Source organism: Scatophagus argus, chromosome 4 (genome assembly GCF_020382885.2).
Source record: "Scatophagus argus isolate fScaArg1 chromosome 4, fScaArg1.pri, whole genome shotgun sequence".
Classification (NCBI taxonomy): domain Eukaryota; kingdom Metazoa; phylum Chordata; class Actinopteri; family Scatophagidae; genus Scatophagus; species Scatophagus argus.
This window is the reverse complement of record NC_058496.1, coordinates 20,106,159-20,130,353: the sequence shown is the minus strand read 5'-3', so window position 1 is coordinate 20,130,353 and position 24,195 is coordinate 20,106,159. Positions and strand designations below refer to the sequence as shown.

At 41.4% G+C, this 24,195-nt stretch overlaps 2 protein-coding genes and 1 long non-coding RNA gene across 6 annotated transcripts in view; 1 reads left to right on the top strand and 2 right to left on the bottom strand.

The window, feature by feature from the left end:
- si:dkey-91m11.5 (PH_BCR_vertebrate and RhoGAP_Bcr domain-containing protein) overlaps positions 1-7,563 on the bottom strand; it is a 29,353-nt gene extending 21,790 nt beyond the window's left edge. For both annotated transcript variants that reach the window (XM_046386225.1, XM_046386226.1), the window contains exon 1: positions 6,210-7,563. In XM_046386225.1, the coding sequence (XP_046242181.1) occupies positions 6,210-7,563 (1,354 nt within the window). The remainder of the gene's footprint in view (positions 1-6,209) is intronic.
- The window catches only part of LOC124057782, a 1,110,263-nt gene that overhangs the window by 460,134 nt on the left and 625,934 nt on the right, over positions 1-24,195 (bottom strand). The gene's annotated exons all lie outside the window — the stretch shown is intronic.
- ift81 (intraflagellar transport 81 homolog) lies at positions 8,734-23,349 on the top strand. 3 transcript variants are annotated; one of them, XM_046386252.1, is made up of 18 exons: positions 8,734-8,752; positions 9,664-9,767; positions 9,873-10,053; positions 10,156-10,245; positions 10,881-10,946; positions 11,237-11,347; positions 12,004-12,088; positions 12,635-12,798; positions 12,883-12,978; positions 14,439-14,585; positions 18,342-18,491; positions 19,311-19,439; positions 20,580-20,669; positions 21,400-21,486; positions 21,582-21,653; positions 21,896-21,981; positions 22,218-22,263; positions 22,519-23,349. In XM_046386252.1, the coding sequence occupies exons 2-18, from the start codon at positions 9,688-9,690 to the stop codon at positions 22,699-22,701; spliced, it is 1,863 nt and encodes a 620-aa protein (XP_046242208.1). In that variant the 5' UTR covers positions 8,734-8,752; positions 9,664-9,687; the 3' UTR covers positions 22,702-23,349. The 3 variants fall into 3 exon arrangements, with proteins under 3 accessions (XP_046242208.1, XP_046242207.1, XP_046242209.1); XM_046386251.1 differs by lacking the exon at positions 8,734-8,752 and adding an exon at positions 9,210-9,521; XM_046386253.1 differs by lacking the exons at positions 8,734-8,752; positions 9,664-9,767; positions 9,873-10,053; ... (2 more) ...; positions 11,237-11,347; positions 12,004-12,088 and adding an exon at positions 12,378-12,424.

The window sequence follows — 24,195 nt, the reverse complement described above, 5'->3', positions numbered from 1 at the left end:
GACAGACAAATTTTGATCTGATGACAGTGCTGGAAGAAAAGTCAGAGGATCATCAAAGTGAGTAGGATTCATCCTCTGGTGACCATGAATGTCTGTACAAAATATGGAGGAAATTCATCCCATAGTTGTTGCGACGTTTCAGTCTGGACCAAAGTGGTGGATGATCTGACCAACAGACACACTGAAACAACAATCCCTGAAGCCACGCTGATATCATGGCAGGAAATTTGCAGTAACTCAACCGCAACTCTAATACAAAATCACTCACAGAAGACATAAAACAGCAAAACAAACAAACAAAGGTTAGCCAACACATCATTACATCCTAGGCTATCTGAACTGTCTGCTGAATTGGGAGGCCCTTTAAACCACGGGGCCAGAAGAGGAAGTGAGGCCCACCAGCATTCTGCTCTCATCTGTTGTAGGGCAGCCTAAAATTAGTGCCAGTCATTGAGCAGCGTAGGTCAGAACTGAGCCGCACAGCCCGGCACACCTACTAATCAGTGTGTGTTGAAATAGCTCAGGGTGGTCAGACTACTGCTTGTAATGTGCGGCATAACAGAAAGAATCAAAGCCCAATAATTGTTCCAGTCTGTGAAAATAAACAGACAATGGTGCGCATGTACACATTAACTATAAACAGATTAGCTTTCTTGAAGGAAATAACAGAATGTCTAATGTGGCACAAAAAGTCCATGTCCCCAATTTGTAACACACATTTTCTGTCATAAATTAAACAAATGTCTAAGCCCAGATAATCCTGCTGACATCTACAGGATTGTTCTCTCAAAGTAATTCAAGACTTTTAACAATTGTTTTTAACACTGCATAAGTTCTGCAATTTAGTAAAATGAAGTAAAGGATTTCAAAATCTCTGATTCCATTCTGAGCCTACACATTGTTAGCCTTAACCAACTTGTTCAGTGTGACCATGTGCTATAAAACCTGGGTTGCCAGGCAGATTTTGACTGAGCCAATCACATTTAAGCAGGTGAGGTCTGTTCACTAATATTTAATTTTGTTCAGACATGCAAATGAATATTTGATCGTACCTGGAGGTCACGTTGATTTTTCATGTGGCTGATTGCATTTCATGACATTGTCAGCAGTGATGTTTGCATTCACTGTAAAACACAGCCATAAGGCCATGGGGTTAAAGACTGGCCATACTCCACAATAAATTATGGGCTTTTTGAAACAAGTGAGATCAGAATAATTATCCTGTTAAATAACCAAATGGGATTAAATTGCTACTGTGCCACATTAAACATTCTGTTATTTCCTTCTGTTGTCAAGTCAGTATAATGTCTGCTGTGGCTCTGGAGGAGCTTTGTAGAGTGTGAAAATAACCCCCCTGATGATGTCAGGGTGATGCCATCAGGATAACTGGCCTGGGCTTGGTGACGGCAGGTTTATAACAGAAAGCTTGTGTTGCAAATTGGGGAGTTTCAAAAACATGCTAGTTTAAAAGGCAGGGAAGGTCTAATTAAGAAGTAATGCTGAGCTGCATTATGGGAAATGTAGGGCTTTAGCCATACTAGAGACAAACAGTCAATTTGACTGTTTTATTATTTAATCTATCTCACTGAAGTTCCTCAACTTTATGTGAGTCAGATAATAAATTACTGGGCTCCCTCTTTAAAAGGTTGAGTACAGGCTAATATCAGAGTTTAATGTTCAAATTCACCTGTAAAAGCTTTTATTTTACTTACTTTTACTCACACCTCCCTGGCTCACTTTGTGAGAGGACATTTTGTCTAAAACAAACTAGCCACCAGTGACACAACAATCTCCACAGGTCAGGCTGTAGTGAGAGAGGTGAACTCATACAACACTTAACATTTCATTAGCTGTTTCCCCCCCCCCACCCACCCACCCACAAGCAGCTGAGACATTCCATAAACACTTGGCCTGCCAGCCAGCAGCACAGAGGGCCCTTTGAGTGGGACCAGGGAGGGGAGCTGAGACTGCAGTACTGGAGGGCTGAGGCCGAGCACGAGGGAGGATCACAAAGCCGGGGGAGGCCCGCAGGCTCATAAACATGCCAAAGATTTTTCTTTATTAAGGTTTATCTATGAAATATGTAAGAAAGTCTATGTGAACAGAGGAGCTAATAGGATGATGGAATATGATCAGTCTTACACATTTTCTAAACAAGTGTTTTTGTTCTGTTTTCTGATGGGGAAGAACAAAAAGGCTATTCAGGGCTTTTGCTGGAAGAGCAGCTGGCGATGCCTGGCCTGATGTACTGATGGCATGCCAGCTTTTGACCACTTTACCCTGTACACTGCACAGAAGAACAGGTGCCTTACCACACACACACACATACACACACACAAACTTGGCTGCCCTCGAGCGCTGCCAGCACTTCCTCTTGTAGGCCTACATTTACTCAAGGAAAGGGTGAGGCAGAATTCTTTAGCTTCCTTGACCACTAAACCTCAGATGTTGATATGCAGGTACAATGATAGGCCTGTCTGGGCTTCCTAGAGGGACCTCAAATATTCATGAGTCTGCAATTAACCGGGAGTGTGGACCGGTGTGACTCCAGCTGAGGCAGCAAGTAGTACCAACCTCTGTACTGAGGCCAAGGCATTCAGACAGTCTTGATCACCTTTCAGACAGACACTTTCTATTAATGTCACAGCAATCCCAGACAGACCCGTCTACCTACAGACACTGCACCACATCTTGACCGAGGCACGCTCTGCTAAATGCATCCTAAAAGACAATCTCTTGATTTTTTGGAAAGGGATTAAGATTCAACTAACGGTGAGATTTATTATTCCCCTTATGACCATCCTCTTTTGCCATACTCTGTCACTACAATGCATTAACCAGTCTACACACTCGGAGCCTTCACTAGCTCACTGCAGAAAGCTGTGGCAACTGGAATGCCAGTGTCATGATGATAATTAATTATGGCAAAATAGACCCATCAGAGAGTTGGCCTCCTTAAAGGCCCACAGCTAATCAGCATCTCTTCACAGCTAGACTTGACAATTGGCCTAGATTGCCAGAAACCAGGAGACAACACTTATTCTTCTATTCATAGAAGAAAAAAATCCCTTGAGATGTGTCAATTTTAGACACATGGCCATTTCACTGAAAATTCACACTGCAATGCAGCAGGGTAGTGGCAAGACAAATACAGGTTTGTTTGTGTCCGTTAGTTGGTGTTTCTAACGGTAAGTCAGTCATTTTTCCCAGGCAGAGACAGACTGCCACCATGCCAGACCCTAGAAAACTCAAACAACAGCAGCAGTAGGGACGGTGCCACTTCTCAGTCTGCTGTAGCACTCACATATTCCATGACAGAATGCAGAACATAAACATACACACCAAATCTTTCAGTGCAGAAAGCTTAATTTAGGTATTCCCACTGACATGTGTCTTATACAGTTTATGAAGCTGTACAGCTGAGCAGCAACACAATGCTTGACTAACAGGAGGACGAAGCTTCTTTACAACCCTGAGATTAAGTTAGCTTTACAAGACCAATTTAATAGATTTGTGTGAATGACGTGGTGCTTTATGATAAATGCAACAACAACAAAAAAACTTTCCAACTGCTCCCTAAAAGTCACTTACCACAACAAAGAGCTGTTTATTGCAAAAACTTGCCTCAAACCAGCTCCCTGCCCGAGGCCTAATCCAACAACGTGCACTGTAATGTTATTACAACATCAGAAAATAAATCCAGACTTCTGGTAATCCACAAAGCAAGGTCCACATGAGGCAGCTGCGCCATTATGTCAGCAATGTGTCTCTTTCAGACAAAAGCTGCACCTCAGTCTCTGCAGCATGGAGGCTTCAAACAGAAGGTGTCGGGACAAAACACACTATGGGGAAAACTCTTTTTTACACTTAAAAGGTCAGTTTACTTGTCATGGGATGTACCACTGACTCTGAGTGAAAGCAGCTATGTAATGAGCCTGAGGGTTCATTCAAAGTGCAAATAAAAATACATTTATAATAAACTTAGAGCCTTTTTCTCAAAGTTTCCAACCATGACAACTGAGAAACTTCTGAGATGGAGTTAAACACTTTGAAAAGGGCTAATAGGTGGACCTATGACTAACCTTTTTTTTTGGTAAAATGTATATTGTCTTCCATAGCTGCTGTCAAGCTCACTGACATATATAAAGATACTATGCTTCTCCACTTCCTCCTGCTGTACAAAAACCAAGCCAGAATATCTCAGATACGAGCACTGCCATCTTACACCAGTGGTTGGCAGTCATTTGGTCATTGACTGACCGTGTGATTGGGCATGGTCCCCACCCATACACCTGCCTAAGAAATACCTAAAATGAGAAAAACTCTCTTTGGAAAAAATTATTTGATATTTACAGTTTAGTTTTAAGTTTGGTTTTTAATTTGGCCCATGTACCATCTGCTAACATGGAGAAGGTTTATAACCTATACTGCAGCCAGAAGAATTGGTTGAAGTATGGGAGATAATAATTCCTTAAATTTAATCCTTTTCTTTTTATTTAATTTGTTGAGATTAGAGGTGCAGTTCTGAACCACTGGAGTGCAGTTTTAATATCATTCAAGTGAAAGCAGGGCTTCCTTCTTGTGTGTTTCAAGCGCTCTTTGTCATAAATGTATTATTTATTAAGGGAAACTTTCTGTGCATCTGCTCTCAGGTATTTTTCAACAATATTAAAAGAGGATCGATGTCTGTGAAAAAAATGTTACCAGTGCTGCGCAACAAATGGCACAGCAGAATGACCCGAGTCGAATGGATTTGGACATTTCAGTCATCCGAGCAGCATGCTAGCTTACACTTCATGCTGATTATATCACGAACTAGCTGCTTGTTCATCACATGCTTTGTGTCAAAGAGCTTTGGACTGGATCACCTTATATAACAACACACTTCTCTGCTCATCTGCTTAATCTGGCCCACAGTGGATAACACTTTTGTGGATGGGTAAAGGCAGACAAATTTTCTGCTCCAATCCTAATACTTGCTCTGTATCCTAATCCCTCTTTGGCCTCGACCAGCAAGAATATGTCCTCGTGTGTCATTTACTTTGAAAAATGTCCTCATAGAGGAACACTCACTCCCACCTCTCCTACTGGTCTGTCCTTGGCATTACAATGTCGCCCAGACCACTCTCCTTTCCCACTTAACATTGTTATATTGTTACCATGTCAATACTGGTGCTCAATGAGTGATTCTCCTATTGTGTTCACACATAACAACAGGAAACACCAATAGCAGGCAATTTGATTGGAAGCCACATGACACACTTTAAGCCCCTCGATCTCCTTTTTTTGAGTGAGTTGTCAGGGCTTTTTCCTACCCGCCTCCTTTAACAAAGAGCCTCCCTAAATTTATCACGCTAGACGAACCCCTTTAAGTTAATTACTCGGCACCAAGGACAACAACACTGATGTGTGCTGACACGAAAACACTCAGGGTGGACAGGCCCGAGCGACTGGGAGGCCTGGGGGCAGCCGCTGTCTCAGTCAGAGCATCTCTGTGAGAGTACTGCAGCACTCAGCAGGCAAAGAGCAGAAGGGGGCAAAAAAGAGAGGGTAGCCTGCTTACAAAGGGTAAAGAAAACACTTCTGAAAGAACTGCAATACCACTGGGTTAATGTTAAGAATCAGTGTGTGTAAAGTCCATATTGTCACTCCTAACTTCTTCATGCCAGAATAACTTTTTACAGCCTCCAACCTGGTGAAAACCTTTTTGTGCAGAGGGAAATACTGTGCAACATTACTGACACACTAAATATGGATGAGGGTGGTGAGGAGATGAAATAAAACTCTCATTAATGGGATGAGGAGATGAATTCGATCAAACCTGGCCTCATTTTTTTTTCTAGGCCACTTCAATCCTAATGGCTCAGTTTCACTCAAGTAAACCAGCTGACACACAAGACAATGGCAAAAGCACAACAAGAAATGTGTTTTTTTTAAAAAAATAAAGTGAATCATAATGGGTCCAGACAACATTTTAAGATGGAATTAAGGGTGGGGGTCAAAATATTAAGACTCAATTAAAAGGATTGCAAGTGCACTTTACTCATCACTGACTTATTCTGCTTGAAGTCCAGCCATCTCAACACAGACATCGTTCTGACTGTGATCAGCAAGGGTCATTAATGTACTTTTTAGTACTTTATCATCTCTACTCATTATAATACTTTTCTGTTTCTCAATCTGTTGTGTAGTGTGTCTTGAGGACCTACCCAGATCTCCTTGAAGACTGTTGTCATGAGAGGTCCTGCTGGACATGGTAGAGTCCCCGTCACTGGGCCAGATCTGGCCTCTTTTACAGACCCCGGTGATGGAGGCCTCAGACACCACCACCTGCTGCTTCAGTCGTTTCTGAGACAGGGGTGTGGGGGGGCTGCTGCTGTCAAAGGAGTGCTGGGATTGTTGGGAAGGTGAGCGGCTTTTCTCTCTGTACATCTGACAGGTGGTGGGACTGGGGGACACATGGCTGGACTGGCTGGAGGAGAAGTCCTCCTCACTGGATGTTAAATTTTCATTGGAGCTGCAGTCTGGCGTGTATCCTCCTCCAACGTCGTCAAAGCTGCCTGGAGAGTAGGAGCGTCTTGGCCAGGTAAGATGCGCATCCTCCTCTACGCTGTGGTCTCTAATGTGGATGACTCGAGTGTCCCCTTCAGCCATTATCCCTCCAACGTACACACTGGTGTAAGGTTGGCACTCTGCTGGCTGCCGCGCAGACTTTTCCCGGATCACATCGTCTTTCAGGAAGTGTGGGTTGGCCTCTGCGTCTTCATGTGACCCATTGTAGCTGCAGTTCCCCTCTGTGGATCTGCCTCTCTGAACAGCCTTGCTGATGTCCCCCGTGGCAGCAGACAGGTTCCCTGGGAGGGAGTGCAGGGACCTTTTACGCTCCATCTGCATGGCCTGACAGCCCAGGGTGCTGATCTTGTCTGAGACCTCCCTGTCGTTGACTTTGACCAGACCTCGCTCGTGATGGTACTCCATGTTCACATAAAAAGGTTTCTCCTGGCTGCCCATCACCGACAACCCTCTACCATCTCCGGCTGTGTGAGAGGTGGCTCTCCTGATGCGTTCAAAGTTGGATCTCAACGCCGCCACCGAGCCTGTGCCCAGTGGGAAATCGGGAATCTCTGACTCCTGGCGGAGTGGTGTCACCCCTCCCTTCTGTTTAGCCGGGGATACGCCATCCACCTCTCCTTCAGGATGTGGTTTGCATCTGGCTGTCTTTACAGGCCCTCTGAGCTGCTGCTGCTCCTCCACTGGTGCCTCATCTGTGTGGGACCTCTGGCTGTCTGGGCCACAGGGCAAGTCTCCGTCGTTTATCTGGGGTGTCCTTTTAAATCCCCATCGTTGCCCATCATAAGACTTCCTCTCTTTTGCAAGGAGAGTCTGCAAGTAGATCATCCGGAAGCGCTCCTTGTTTACTTCCTTCTCCAAGTGCCTGATAGATGCCTTGCATTTGTCCAACTCCTGTTCAATGCCCCCCATGGAGTTCAGGTCCATAGAAGGGGGCTCAGACTCTGGGAACTGGGCTCTCCATGCCTCCACAAACCCCACTGGTTCAACCATTGTTATTACTCCAACATAAACTACTCAGTCAACTGACAACACAAAGGGACATTTTTACAGCATGAACTGGACCTAACTGTTTACAACGGAATGATTCCATAGTCCCATAATACAGAAAGGAAAAGTGTCCTCCACAGTAAGGAAGGATCCACTTTACAGGGGAAAAAACCTGTTAGTCTTTACACACAGACACAAGAAAAAAAGATCCGTAAGAGGCAAGATCACTGGCCCAGTCCCTTTACTGCTTTTAACATAATCCAGAAAATGTGAGTTTGTCCTTAACCTCGCACTTGGTCCACACTCGTGTTCGTCATCTCTCTGGAGATCCTCTGTCTTCCTCTGTGTTTGCTGTCTGACGGACTCGCAGCTCGCTGGTGTTTTGGCTCCCCGTCAGCGTCAGTGTAAGCACAAAGAGGAGGGGCTACACGCTTGTGATTGAGCCCAGGTTTATAATCCAAATACATCGATAGAAACAGTAATAATCAATCAAAATGCAGTATCTGATCTAAAATTGAGATCACATGTAAAGTTGAGTATGACAAGTGGGAAGTCAACGGAGTTTATGTTCCCGACAAAATGCAGATATGACATCTGTTAGGCATATGGACTAATAAGGGAGACAAACTGTCACTCTTCAGACAAAAACGTCCCACGACGTGATGAAGATGAGGGTTTTTTTGCATGGAGGCGTTGTCAGTTCAGGTGGAAGAAGAAAAACGAACTATCCTTTAATCGGTTCCTCGGGTTCAGCCTTGGTTTTTATCATAAAGGAAATCAACTAAGGTAATAATCCTTACGGTCCATCTTTAGATCTCGATATGCCTCTTCTTGAGCCATATCCTTCAGATTTTCTTCGAGCACTGTGGTTAATCTTTCCAAAGTTCATTGTGTTGCAAGCGAAAGTCGTGCCTTGTGAAAACATCGCCATCTGACGGTTATAAAGTTCACATTGATAGACGGGTGTGTTCACGGACAGTGCGGTGCATCTTTTCAGGAATTTCTAACTGCTAACTTTGACTTTCATACCCTGTTAAATTGATTATTTCAAGATTTAAGCGCTAGACGTGTTGACGATGATGCACTTGTTAGGCTAATATGCTGTTTGTGTCATCGGTCTGTTTTAAAATTCACTGTTAAATGTGAAGAGAAGACCCATAAGTGTCGGCGTTTAGTCACTATAATCTAAACAGTAAGTCATTTTAGCCGACAGGCTGGTAGGTTTAATTCATAAGACGTTTGGATTCAAGAAAACATTTTTTTTTAACGAAAAATAATACAGGCTATCCAGTTTAATAAAATTCCATAGAATTCTAAACATATGCAATAGCAGTTCAATGGTGTTTATTTTAGTTTTTCGAGCATTTCGCATATACGCCTTAGTTTTCAATCGATTTTTTACTCGTCCGTTTGTCAAAAAGAAATTTGCGCAGATGTAGCGCAACAAAACTCTCTTAAACTAACTTTTATAGCTACTTCCTGTTAGCAACCAACCCGCGACGCTTTCGTGGTTTCCATGGGTCTGTTTACAACGGCCGCTGTCTCTCTGTCCGCTAATTAGAAAATTGAAGAATTGCGAAGGCGACTAAACAAAACTAGTGGAAATATGACTATGTAATTTGTAAATTGTTGTTGGCCGCCGTCACCAGGAAGTCGAGTAGTTCACCAGTTCACATTTAATGATATCTGTGCATGTTCGATAGCTTGCTATTCGACGACGGAAAGCTAACTGTTCAGTTAGTGAGCTAAGCGTTAGCTGGCTAATCCAGCAAAGAAGAAGACTCATTAATTTACAACAAGCGAGCTTAATTTTCAAGATGAGCGAACAACTGAAGTTCATCGTTGAGCAACTTAACAAAGACCCATTTAAGAAGAACTTTAACCTCATCACGTTTGACTCCCTCGAACCGATGCAGCTGCTTCAGATTTTGAATGATGTTTTGGCTGAAATAGACCCAAAGGTGGGACACTAGCTTCGGCGGCTGTACAGACATAAGTCAGTACAGTTGTGTCAGTGCAAATGGGCAACATGTTGCAGAATGTCAGCAACACATTAGTTCATCTGAAAAAGATAACAGAATTTAATGCTATTCTTGTCTCTAGCAAGCCATAGATATCCGTGAAGAAATGCCTGAACAAACCATAAAGAGAATTTGTGCGCTGCTGGGAATGCTGAAATACAAACCTCCCAGCAACCTCTCTGATGTGTAAGAAATTGTATTCATTGAGAAATTAAATGTCCATTCTTGTTTAGTGAAGCATTTTTATGTCTAACCCGAGAGATATTTTCATCGAGTGTTTCTGTCATGCAGGAGCAGCTTTAGACAAGGTTTGGTGACTGGCAGCAAGCCTGTGATTCACCCCATCCTGCACTGGCTGCTACAGAGGGTTCCTGAACTGAAGAAAAGGGCTTATTTGGCTCGGTTTCTAGTCAAACTGGAGGTGCCTTCGGAGTTTCTGCAGGATGATATTATCAATGACACCTATCACCAGGTTGTCAATATATTATATATGCACACTTTGTTTCTTAGTTTGTGAAATTGCCTATAACCTAAATTGCAAAAGAGGATATGCATCACTGTTGTGTGTTCACAGTATGAAGAGCTTGTGGAAGGTTTTAAGACTTATCACAAGGAGTGTGAGCAGCTGAGGACTTCAGGCTTTTCCACAGCAGAAATCAGAAAGGTAAAAAGCACTCAGTGTCTTTTAACAGCCATTCTTTGGTAGAACATTGATGCAAACTTTGCTCAGTTTAAAAAGGTCTGATATGGACATGAATGTGTTTGTCAGTTTTAACTATGGCAATAATCGAATAATTTACCTCATGGGTGGGCGATTCGTACATAAAACTAATATCACAATTTATTTAATCATGAGACAAATTACAGTCTGTTTTCTCATTTTTGAAGGGCTCTGTAGACTATAGCTAGACTTGAAATAGCCAGTGAATTTCTTAATTTGCACCATCAAAACAAAATATTTAATTAAAGATGATTGTTTTTTGTCACAAGCTTCTTCTCTGTCATGCAGTAGCTATGGCTACTATTGCAGCGTTTATAGTACATCACTCAGCGAAGAGCAACATGAAGTAATTTGTCCAGTCAGTATAGCAATTAGCTGCCTCACTATTGGTCTATTCATGTGGTACAGAAGTAGGAGGTCATTAAATTTCACATTGTCTATGATTCACCTGGAAAGTAGATTGTGGACACCTTCAACATCAATCCGGATCTAAAATCATCAGATTACACACCCCTAATTTACCATATGATGCTTATTTGATATAATGCACGAAAGTAATTCCTCTTTTTTAATAACAGGACATTGGTGCAATGGAGGAGGAGAAAGACCAACTAATCAAACGTGTTGAGAGGCTGAAGAAGAGGGTAAGGTGGACTGTCCCAAGAGGCCCCTTTGCTCCACTAATGCTTGGATACCTTTAGGATTCACTTGGGAATAAAAACATGGCCCCAGGCATACATTATCAGTGTCTCTAATAGACTTGACAGGCTGCAAGGCTGTGAAGTAATCAGGTGTTGATTTAATGGGCATTACTTGTAAAGCCCTGCCAAAAGGTGAAACGTGACTCCATTCGAGGTGCTTGGTTATTTCTGCTGACCATGTGAACGTCTGTCATTAGACATCATCGCCACGTTAACTTTGGTACGTCCACTAGGTGGAGTCAGTGTCCAACCATCAACGGATGCTGGAGCAGGCCAGACAGCTGCGAGTGGAGAAGGAGAGAGAGGAGTCACTTACTCACCAGAAACAAGAACAGAAGAACCAAGTAAATGCTTCACATTCGCCATTACATTTGCTCACTCTGATATCATTTCCATAGACATTGTAGATCAGTGCTTTGGAGGACTGAAAAGACAAATGGACCTGCAGTTTTTTTCTCACTTTATATTCCTACCTTTGTTTATTTTCACTAATTTTATGACAAAGGATTCATTGATTAATCCTTAGTCATCATTACGGTAATGAGAGGATGAATTGATGAACAGAACATCACATCACAGAACATCGACATGCAGGATCTGTTGCAAATTGCAACATTGTTGAGACATTTTGAATAGAGGCAAAATAAATTGAATTGCCAAGTTTGATAATCACTTGAATTATTTGGACAAAAACATCACCGCTTCCAGATTCTGAAAATTTCTATTTTATTTCATTTTCTATTGTAGGAAATTGAATGCTTGTAAGTCAAGGTGTAATTTGAATGTTGGGGAAACCTGATGTGCATTGTGACATTTATAGTCTCAACAATGAACATGTTGCTAAAGAGAAGAGAAAATAATAGTAGATTAGCCACTAATGCCTCTAATGCAAGTAGTTTTTTTGTTGCAGCCGTGATGTTTCACAAACGCATTATCAGTGGGCTCTGAATGTTAACGCTCCCACATTACCTGTATTAGTAATCGTTTTGTGCGTGTTCAGCTGTTCCAGGCGGAGCAGAGACTGCAGAGGTTGCAGCAGCAGTTGAAGGATTTGCGACAGGCAGCCGCAGATGCCAATCCAGAGAGTGAGTACCCATGTCCTGCTGCTGTCTCTGCAGGGCACAGCTAGATGGGTAGTTCAAGGACAGAGCAGAGTGTTGGGGGGGGGGGGGGGGGGGTCTCTACTAATAGGCGTTCATCTTTTGAGAACCCCCTAATTACACTGATCTTTGAAGTGCTATGATAGAGCTTATGTGAAGTTGAACTTGTCTCCTTTTGTTCTCTTCTGGTATTGAGCTAGCTATTGAGCTTGAGGAGAGATTTACACATTTGCAGTTTCTAAAATGACCTTTGCAATGCAGATGATGATGAAGCTGCTCAGTTAAAGTCTCTTACCACAGTTACTCCATGTGTCTATCAAAGTAAGTAATTTGGGTGCGATACATTTTTAAAGACAGTTTTGATATCAGTATCTTTTAAAGATAGATTTAAGATAAATATTAGTGGTGTGTTTTACCTTTTACTTAGTGGGTTTGCATGTATAAGTCATATTCAGCTTTTCTTAAGCAATCAGAGCTGTGGAAATCTGGATCTGAAGTTCATTGTGCTTAATTAAACACTCTCTCTTTCAGGCTTAATGAAGAGGCTCGAAGAGGAGATTAAGATCAACTCCTACATGGTCTCTGAGAAGCTCCCTAAAGAGCTGGACAGTATGAGGCGTACAGTGCAGTACCTGCAGAAAATAGCGTCAGAGCCTGCCATGGGCCAGGCCGATCTCCAGGAGCTGGAGGACAAGGTCAGGACCATGATGTGGAGTGAAGCCTTTATACCTTCATACACTGCTAAACTCTGATCAGCTCTGGTTTTGTCTCATCCACAGATAAAGGAAGTTGATTTCCAGATAAACCAGCTGATTGAGAAAAGGATGATGAGAAATGATCCCATGGATGACAAACTGACGCTTTACAGGCAACAGGTGTTGACTTCATCTTTTTGTCTTGTGTGAACTGTGCCCAGTGGGCTCTGACTGTGATTCTGTTTGATATCACTGTTTTCTTGATCATAAACCAATGTTTGCATTCAGTGTTACTCACCAAAACCTATAGGTGGTTACACACGTAACCCTGAACAATAACAAATGCGTTTCTTTCCTTATGAAACACTTGCAAAGCAGTTCTTTTTCAACAGTATTTTGAATCCAATATTTTTTACATCCATGTTCACCTCCTAGCAGTGGTCTTCTTCCCTGTTTTTGTTGGCACATTGCAGCATATCTTGGCATGTTACCGCTACCTTGTTGATCAGTGGAATAGTGTGAAACTGTTGGCTTGGCTGTCTATGGCGTCTCCCACGCACTTCCGTGTGCTCATGTATGACATAAACGGACCCATCTGTAGTGCTACTAGAGGTCAGGAAGTTCATAGGGAACCTTCAAAGTTCACCCGTAGGCTTAGGTATGTTAGAGAAAATCAGTGTATTTATGTTTTGTATTACTCATATTATCCACCTCCTTCCTAGAATGCAAATTTAATCTGGCAGTAGACATGTTTTTTTTCTTTATCATTTAAGTAGGTGTTGACAGCACAATGTGATGGTGATAGGATGATGACACTATTTGCTTTTAGACCAGTTCCCTGTAAATCTCGTCTTCACAATGCAATTCTATGTGCCATTGGATATGGAATCTTCCAGACTCTTATACCTTTTCCTCTGAGTGTTCTCTTCTTCTCCATCTCGACACCATCCCATGCTGTTTCTTCTTAGCGTTAAGCGATACTCAAACTACATTATTACTTCATCTAAAATTATGACAATTTCACTTTACCTCTTCAATGAACATGCTTCTCTTTTCTTCTCTCTTGTGTCCAAACTGATGGGAATTCACTCTTCACTGAAATTTGGACACAAATGCAGTGTGTCTTCACTTGTTGATAGTTGCTACTCCTGAGAAAAACAGAAAACGATCCACTTTTCTTTGCGACTGTGGCGCCAACAATAATAGGGGATGAAAAGTTGTTTCTTTGCACTTTAAATATCACCTCTAGACATAAAATAATATGCAAATATTTTTGCTGGTTTCCTTCTTCACTGAAAAGTCTCAGTTCTCAGTGTACATGCACTGGAGGCATCAGGCTTTCACATCAGCCATGTGTATGTTGCATATTTGACCACAACTGCCTCTTAACACTAGTTGCAAGTGACACTCAAATTTCCAAATAGCAAAACATTGCAAACATAGCAAAGCATTTTTGATAGTTGGGGTTCTTTAAGGTTTCATTTTAAAGCAAAGCTTTTTTATTAGTAGGTATTTCTTGCCCATTTAAATTCCTAATAATGTCCACATTGCTAAATTGCTACCTCTGCCACAGGTTAATAATCATCCAGCAGAAACTCTTGTGTAATTTTTGTATATCCAACTTAATGTGACTCTTTCAGGCCTCGATTATCATTCGAAGGAAGGAGTCAAAGGCAGAGGAGCTTCAGGAAGCAAGAGAGGAGCTGGCCGCAGCAGAGAGGGAGCTGAGACAGAGGACCAGCCGGGCACAAGCCTCGGATGGGGAGGAGGTCGTCCATGGTGATGAGGTACACTGTTGTTACACAAAAATATTGCCGTCTCTAAATATCTATTTACATATCTATGTCTATTAGTTATTAGTTACTGCCTGTAGCCACAAAAATGATGATTGATTTTCATCAATGACATGATTTTCTTCTTGTCTTCAAAGTAACATCACCTACAGGAAGTCCAGCTTTGCCCAAGTGTGTGTGTGTGTGGTAGATTTGCAAACCGCAGAAAACACAAGAGGCTATTTCTGTTCTTATCCAAACACTGACGGGCTCACTGTCTGATGTTACTTATCCCTTTTCCTTACTCTCCCCCACATTCCCATGGAGAGCCATAAATAGAATACAACAGAGAATATCCAGAATGGAGAACTGTATTGGACAATGCGCCTGAAAGTTGGCCTTTTCCCTAATCTTTAGTGTAATCAGTGTCTTAATTCAAGTCAGCTGGACACATTAAAAATAGACTTGGGGAATAAAACCTTTGTCTTGATTTATATCCCATGACGAGGATAAAAGCTGTCACGTTGACAAATACAACATAAACTATTGACACAGAGAGAAAAAAAAATTAATAACTGTTGGACTTAGCTGTGATGCATACATTAAACTTACAGCTAAAGAGTGAACTATAAACAGCTCTGTATTAGCAGAGGGATGCTGATTGATGGGGGTTTGTGTTGTGACCGTATGCACTGTGTGGATAAGAATTTTTATAGCCTTGTGTTTGACGCACATTGATATCCATAAGGTGAGAGCTGGGCTCTCTGCAAAAAAAAAAAAAAAAAAAAAGTCACAGCACATCTCAGATTGCACTGTCTCCCTCTGTGCTCTGTCTCTCTCGCTCGTCCTGTGAGCTGCAATCCCTGTATTGGTGCATTGGTGCATGTGCGTTCTGTTGTGCTGATGCTGTCCTTGACCTCTGAACTGCCTTTGTGGACTAAAACAAGAAATTGCCGTGATGTATGACAGTATGATGATACATGTAACATTTTAGCATTATATTTGAGAACATTAGCATAATTACTTTAAACAAGAAGGCCAATGTTCATAGAAAATGGAGAATAGTTTTTTTAATCTCTGCATTGCATTTTATTGTTTCTGAGAAGATTTTCTGTGTTATTGCATAGCACAGAACTGAGAGAGGCTGATGTTTTTGCAGCAGAAACAAAACTAATGCTATCACTGATTCTGACAAATGATGCAGGGAGTGAAATATTGGTGAGGAAATGACTTCTAAGGTGTTTGGGGTTTTTTTTGCAGGAAGGGAAGAGAAAGCAATCATGTTTGAGCAATACAGAGGAGAAGCAGCAAAATCTTCTTTGTGTCAGGAAGAAATAGTGCAAGATGTTAAAAAGTGCCAGCAATACTATGTGTTTTAATCATCGCTGATGTTGTACATCAGTACCAATATATCACAATTAAATTGAGACTGGCTGGCATACCTTTAAGTCTGACTGAAATAATGAGAGGAAGCTGTTTGTAGAGACAAAGAGGGCCCTCGAGACTATACATGAATGAAGTTAATGGAAAATGTTTTGTCAAACACAGCTTATCAGACTCCACCGTAGTTTTGGGCCATTGGCCATGGTGGAGATGACCACTTTATCAGAGGTATTTTCCATTCTGCTGGCTATGTGTCATCACATGCCACCCACCAACTGCTGGGTCTCTGTGAGAGGGATGACTACATCTGCTTGTCATTGATTGGCCAGGAACATGAAACCACTTTATCAAGCAGCCTCATCACACTGGTTAAATTTAGTCTTACTGCAGTCAGGACACAATCACTGATCTGAAGGACTTGCATGCTTTTTCTTGAAATACAGTGGCAGTCCTCACTGTTGCTGGCTAAATGTCATGCTGATACATTACAATGTGTTCTACACATAGTTATTTGGAAAATTTGCTGCACCATTGATGTTTCTGTTCACTTGATTGTAAGCAAGCGTGTGTTGGTGTGAATCTACTGTGCATCTGAGACAAGTGGCGGTGTTGTGACTGCACTGTCGGCCAGTTTCACAGCAGTTGTTTTAGGGACACACTGTCGGGAACACTATGCAGTATTATTCTGCTGTGCTAATTCCTCTCTCAGCCTTGTCTGCCCTTGATGTCCCAAAATACACAAAGAATAAATGTACACACACACACACACACACACACACACACACACACACTCACTCACATACACCCTCCCACTCCTTCAAATACGCACGTCAAGCTTCACAGATTCCCAAAGGACATGAAGCACATTGTGTGATTTCTGGGGCTGTTCTCCCGTGTCCATGTTCATTTATAGCTGCTCTTCATCGTGGAGGAGCTTCATTGTGTCCCAACTGTCAGGGAGACTGAATGACTGAAAGTCCACTAAAAGCTGTTATTCTGCCAGATGAAGCTGTTTGCTGTGCATAGCTGGCTGTGAGTCTGAAAGGATCGAGTGACTGTTTCAGATCATGGCATGGCCTCCAGGCTCTGCTGTTTGCTAATCCCTTTCGTCCCCTGGCTCAACCTATTGTCTTCTCCTGTGGCCTTTCATAGCATCTCAGCTGTGCTGGGCACCATGTTGTCAAATATAAACTGTATTTATTTTTCATTGTCTCACAAGGAAACCTTTACATTTTTTGTTTGAAGCAGATACATGGACATTGGTTTCACTGAACCAACATTAAATGTTAAAATATACCCCCACTTTTTGCTTCATAGCTGCTCTAGTTGAGATTTTGATGTTAGCAATGGATCGAATGACTATGTGTGTGACTGGGGTCACAAGTGAACTTACAGATCATTATCACCTGACTGCAGTTTTCCCTCAACACCACAAAGTATTTTAATGTCTTTTTGCTTGTTTTCGGTTTACAGCCTGCTATTTGACTGCTTTGTTTCACTGTCACTGTTCCCTGTAGTGTTGTTTCCCGTAAGGATAGATTGATAATCAGCCTGGACAATTATCACATCTGTGTTTCAGCATTTTTCCATTTATTGGTATACTTGTTTTGTTTGTCCAGTTGTAGTGGACTGGAAGTATAAAGTATCAAAAAACTGACATATTCAAGTAAAGTACAAGTACTTTAGTAAATTGCAGTCAAGCATAGCACATGAGTAAATTGTACTTAATTCCGCTGCATCACTGACTTTTCTGACTGGCACGTTTTGACATTTTTTTTCCAAAGTTCCAAACATGGGTTGATGACTTGTTAACTAATAATCAGATCAGAATCAGAATAAATCATGAAAAAAATATGTTGATCAGTCCTTAGTATCCTGGTGTAGCAATCAGCTGTTCTCACTGAAAAAGCTCTAATAACCCACTTTACTCTATTTTCTTCTCTACTCTCCCTACTCTACCAAGCACCAAATGAAAATTAGCAACTAGTGAAGCATTCAGCAGGCTGAGAATTAGATATTCCTTCAGGAGCTGGTGAAGACCAAACCAAACAGTGAATACTGTATTCATTTTTGTCAGGTAGCCAGACATCCAGCTCCAAATGAAGGCTAATGCTGTTCTGTAAGCGGTGAATGTGTAAATAAAAAAACAGTTTGCCAATCGGTTTGCCACATGAACTCAGAATGTCAATCAGTGCAGTGCTTACAGCTTGTTTCCCTCAATTATCTGAAATCGGATAATACAAGCTTAGAAGACCCTTTTTGAATGTGGCAAATAAGCCTCAGTATTTGTTTTGGAAGCATTGATTGCTGTTCACTTCTCTCAAATTGATCATGAAATGTTCTTTAAATTTGAAGTTAATGTTGAATTCTTTTTCTACATTTTCAAAGCTGAAACGTATGGTGATAAAATTGCGCAGCAAGGGAACAGTATACAAGAAGAAGCGTCAGGAAATTGCGGAACTGAAAGCAGAGTATGGAGTCCTGCAACGGACAGAAGAAATTCTCAAGCAGAGACATGAGACCATCCAACAGAAACTGGTAAGTCTTATAATCACTCAAGTTTTCAACAACTAAGACAAGCGACTAAACAGTTATTTACAGCAAAACAGAAGAAGGAATAGGGTCCATTTCTTTATGAAGCTACAATACAAGAGCACTTGGTTAGTAGTCCATACAAGTAGCGTGAGTAATCGACACTTTAAATGTCATATGTTCTACATGGACCACTGAAATCCTCCAAACTGCTTTTACGGCCCTCTTTGCCCAGCACATTCATACTGTTATTCATACACCCTGCTCCCTGCGCTTGATGCCATTCCATATATGCTGTTTTCACCTGGTCTCCCCATTCACACAGTTCATGTTAACAGAGAAGTGGTAGAAGCTTCCTGGAAAAGGCTTCACACCACTGTGCAGTTCCAGCACCTGACTTGTTGATGAGCTGTTTGACGCAGGTTGAGCTGCTATTTCTGATGGCTGCATCTGCTGCTCCTCCTCTGTCTGCATCCCACACTGGGATTTTTTAAAGCAATGAAAGCTTTCCTTCTGATCACATGTCTAGTTGGCGATGTATGTGTGCCTTTCTTTATGTATGGGCCTGATTTTTCATCTGGATGCACAATTTTGGATGGAGAGTAAAGTGACTGATATGTGGGTAGCTGTTCTTGTGCTAGTGTTGGTTGTATTGTAAGACTTTTTGTGCTTGGAATCATATTTCATGTCACAACTTCAGCAGCTACCATTACCTTGTGTGTAGCTTAAAAAATTAAAAAATTTGTAAGTGCATGTGACATTTTGAATTCATACCTCTTCATGCAAGGTTGACTTGTCATGTGTCTTTTGTGTTGTGTTTTTAAGCAAACTATGGAGGCTGAGAAGGGTATCTCTGGCTACAGTAACACTCAGGAGGAACTGGAGAGGGTGTCAGCCATCAAGAGTGAGCTGGACGAGAAGAAGGGCCGCACACTGGATGATATGTCTGAAATGGTAGCTTTCCAAAGGGGCATAGAGTAAAATCCACCCTAAACTTCATTTTCTTTGTCCTAAAGCCTCTACACAGCCATGGCTTACTTACACATTTTTCACTTAGTTTGTCTAATTAGACTAACCTCCCCTCCCAGAACTATATAGACCTATACAGGCTGCATTTGAGTGATAGTTCCTTCAGGGGACAACAACCTACACTATTGGCATTCTTATAGGCCGCTTACACAGGAAATATTTTCATGTGCAATAGTGAGAAAAACATGTTACTCAGAAAGTAAATGATGGCTGAATTCCATATAGCTCCTTTGGTTTCAGGTTCCAGGTATTGTACGTGCTGTCTCGTTGTCACACTGTCGTCGCTGGGACACTTTAGTGGAACAGATCCATCGTTTCTGTTATTAATAACACCTGTTCTTGTCCTGCAAGACTAGTATCAGTGTCTGCTGTGAAGAAGTTCCTGACAAATCCCAACATAACTCTGTCCCATCTTCAGTTTTAGCTGAAGTCTAATTAACCAGTGTGTTCGTACAGCGGCTTTAACTAGAGTTAAAAGTATGATTTGTAATTTTTTGAATATCTTGTCTGCATGTTAACATTGTTTGCTATTGTTATAGTAATAAGCAAACGCAAGGTAAATGCTTAACACGATCCCGGCATAGCTCAAAGCTTCTACTTCATTTATCACCCTGTCATCCTTTGTGTCGAGGCCCAGAGGAAAGCGGTTGCAAATGATGAGGCCACGCTCCAAGCTGAAGAGAGTTTGTTGATCACTTTGGCAGCTTGCACATTTGGCAAACTGCAGACCAATCCTAATGATGGAGTCAAGCACCCCTGGCTCCAGCCTCAAAATAGACCTTTACACTGGAACTTGTAAAGGCATTGCAAAGCCATAAAGCTGAAACCTAAAATGTTTTGATGAATACTTACCAAATTGAATATTGCTATAAAATCTGCTAAAATTCATCAGCTCAGTAAATCTTTTGTCACAGCCAATGACCTACGGTTTTCTTTGCAGACTTTAAGTGTCTACAGTGTAGGCATGAAATACTATTCCCTTTCAAGCTACATTCTGGTTATCATAACGTTCATGTTGTTCTTGTTATGTTTAATGATATGTGTGCTGTTGGCTTGGTTTTACAGGTGAAGAAATTAAACTCTATGATAGTGGAGAAGAAGTCAGCCCTAGCACCAATTATAAAAGAACTGAGGTCACTGAGGCAGCAGAGTCAGGTGAGGATCACCAACATTATAATAACTCTACTTCAAACAATCTTCTCATCATATCAAATAGTTAAGAAAATTTGCCTCCAGAACTCATAGTAAATTGTTGTTGCACACAGCTTTCCTTTTGCAGACAGCTCAGGAATAAAAGGGCACACACAAGAAGTCGATACAGAATCTTGAGTGGTTGTGATAGGGGTTGGTCACTAATCTGATACAAATTTAAAAGCCAAAGCCAAAACATGCATTTCCATGGGGAAAACATCATAAACTATGAATCTGTCCTAAATTTCAAAGCAAATGGTGGGATCTGTGCTGTTTGCTTGTAAGCCAGTAAGAGTTAGCTTGTATTAGCATGTTATCGTGGACAGGGTCCATTAAGAATAATTTACATTGTCCATAAATAAAATGCACAATGGGAAAGCCCCCCCACATTGCTGAGCAAAAGCAGAGGATTAAATTTTCCTACACGTGTTCCCAGAATCGCTCTTCCATCTTACTGGGTAATGTCTGCTAATGAAGAGCTGCAACAGGAAGACATAAATAGACTTTGTAAGACCCTGTTGTAAGTTAAACTGCTCAGATGCCAGTTGTGATGTTATGTTGATGTGAAACAGTGCAGAGAGTATGACAAGAGCATTAAAATGGTGTATTCTATGTATTTATCTCAATTCTCACTTGTTAAACCATTTTGTCACTCAATTCCTGTGTATGACTGTTGGGATCCCTGTCTTGCCAGGAACTAAGCCAGGAATATGAGGAAAAGAAGGCCCAATACGAAAGTTGTACTGCCGGTTTGGAGAGCAACAGATCTAAATTGGAGCAGGTAGCTACGATAGCTAACAGTTTATTTTATATGTTTATCTTGTGTGTTCTTGTGTAATATTGTGTGACTTTGTGTGTCTTGTTTTTTATTCACAGGACGTGAAAACATTGAGAGAAGAGACGGCACAGGAGGAAAACCGATATCATTACATCAACTGCATGGCAGAGGCAAGTATTTTAAAATGTGGCTTAAAGCAGAAAAAGCCTTTTAGACACAGTGGGTGATTACTAGTCTTTATCACTATTTCACAAGCCAAATATGTAAAAATTAGAATTGGTACTCTGAACTCTGGACAGGGACTTGCTGCCCACAGGGGTTTTACAGGAGTGGATAAGCATTTTGCATGTGACCTGCCCCCAAACACTCACTGTGACTATAAACTCAATCTCTTCGTCTTTGTCCTCCACAGATTGTTGAAATGCAAATACAGCGGGCAGCTGAAGAGATGAAGGCCTACGTGTCCTCTGATCCACAAGAGAGGAAGAAAACCATCAGGTTAGCATGTTGAACCAGGCTAACTAGCTGCTCTTAAGATAAATACCCCTTTTTCCTCAGGTAGCTCTTATGACAGCACAGTCAAATCAGCTGCTGTCTTTTTATTCTGTCATACAACACAGCACGTTGTCAAAAACTAATTACCATACCTCGTAATATCATGATATTTTGTTGAGATCAATATGTGAAACTGCAAAGGCTTGTATTTGAATTTTATCCCTCTGCTTCTTTTGTAGGGAGGTGTACATGAAGAACATTTCAGAGCAGGAGTTACTTGGCAAGGTGAGAAAATTGTGTCCAAGAACTGGCCTATAGCAGATGCTGTTGGTCAGTACTTGAAAATATTTCTTTATTCTGTGAAGAACATGACTTGAGGCCAGACAGGGTGGACAGCTGCGCTTACCGGAAGCTTACAGTAATGTAGATGGAGTATATACTTTTTGCCAGCATGTTTGTAATTTGGACCAAGCTAGAAACAGTGGCCAGACTAATCAATTTTCAATCAAAAATTTCTTACTTTTCCTTTGTGGACTCCAGAAGTTACGTGAGAAGCAGAAGATGGTGAGGGAGAGCCACGGTGCCAACATGGAGCAGATGAAGATGTGGCGTGACCTGGAGCAGCTGATGGAGTGCAAGAGGCAGTGCTTCATAAGAGCTCAGAGCCAGGCATCCATTGGTCAGGTCATCCAGGAGGGAGGAGAGGATAGGCTGGTTCTGTGAGGACACATCTAGGCAGGCTCAACTGCAGGTCACCCACAGTACATTCACTAGACAGAGTTCAATCTTTTGACAATATAGATGTTATATGTAAGTGCTAATGGACACTATGATTCAAATAAAAGGCACAAAGTTTGCGCAAGGGTTTCATGGTTAACTAGGCTTCATGTTTCCATCCATCTCATCTCACACACGCTGCCATCACTCGATAGTTTCTCTTGTGCAAGAGCCAGACTAGTAACTTATTAGCAATGAGTATAAGACCTTTTGAGGATCCACACCTTTAAAAACACATGCCTGGAGAGGTGTTGGCGGACATGCATTTTCACTTTCATTTTACCACTTCTTTAAGGATACATGTTCAAAGTGTTTGAAGATAACGGCATACAAAGTGGTGCACTTGGGATGTGGTCATGAACAACTATTTTTGGCAACAACTACCATGACCTGAGAGACAGTGTCTTGCCAATTTTGGAATTCACTGGGACCTTTGGACATCACAGCTAATAAAGTAATGTTGTTCAGCTTGTGTCTATTTTCTATCACAACATATGCTATTTTTCTACAATAGATCCTTATTTCAAGATAACCTTTAACATAGCTACATGTTTTGGTTGTTTGTGTATTTCTATTAAAGGTATTTCATATTCATTTTGACTCGTATTTTACTATAACAGTCATCTAAAATTAACCGTTGGCCGTCCTTACGTTCCCATTTGTTTGATGTATAATAAGAACATTATGTTTGCTTTCTTTTACTGGAGTAATATGAAATATTATGTAACTTTTATATATAAGAAGATAAATATACTTTACATATAGAAAGCAGTTTAATTACAAGTCCCATACCTTTATTATCTCAGCATAAATACATTTTAAACTACATGTGGAACAGAACAAATTTCAGTTCCCGTAATGAAATTTGATTACCGTAATTTCATTTTTTAGCAAGTAACGTGGCTCGCAATTCTTTCCAAATAGACTATGTTTTGAGTGGCTCATGTTGTTCCCAGCAAATGCCTTCATGAATGTTTCAGGATCCCACCCTCCCACCCACAGAAACTTAATCTGCTGTTGACAGGCTGACGTTAGTGGCTCTTGTGCCAAGCGGATCAAGTGTGCATTGTAAAAAGGAATCTTCGTGTCCAACTGGGTAGTGCCATGTTATTATTATTACAGCACCTTGTGCGTCTTGAGGCCTTATTAAGACGTGTTAACAGATGATGCACACCAGTCCTGTACAACATCTGACAGTGATACCCCCCTCCCCCAAAAGGAACACAGTGGGGGGCAAAGGCTTGTCCTATTGCCCTCACACCTCTTTAGCAAATTGGTTGCCTTTACAATTGATGTGCAGATGTGGGCCTACTTGATTAATTCAGCATAGTGTAGCTGTATTCATTGTGCCTTGCAAATTCTGTTATTGTGAGACACTGATTTGCTTCAAAATGTTCCTTGGTTTTTGTCTTTATCTGTAAACCCTTTGTCAAAGTGTCT

What these genes read in the sequence shown, in the direction of transcription:
- ift81 (XM_046386251.1), top strand. Translation starts at nt 9,378, where the DNA reads ATGAGCGAACAACTGAAGTTCATCGTTGAGCAACTTAACAAAGACCCA. An exon ending in AACAAGAACAGAAGAACCAA is followed by an intron (nt 11,348 to 12,003) that starts GTAAATGCTTCA and finishes GTGCGTGTTCAG; the next exon opens with CTGTTCCAGGCGGAGCAGAG. An exon ending in CGCAGATGCCAATCCAGAGA is followed by an intron (nt 12,089 to 12,634) that starts GTGAGTACCCAT and finishes TCTCTCTTTCAG; the next exon opens with GCTTAATGAAGAGGCTCGAA.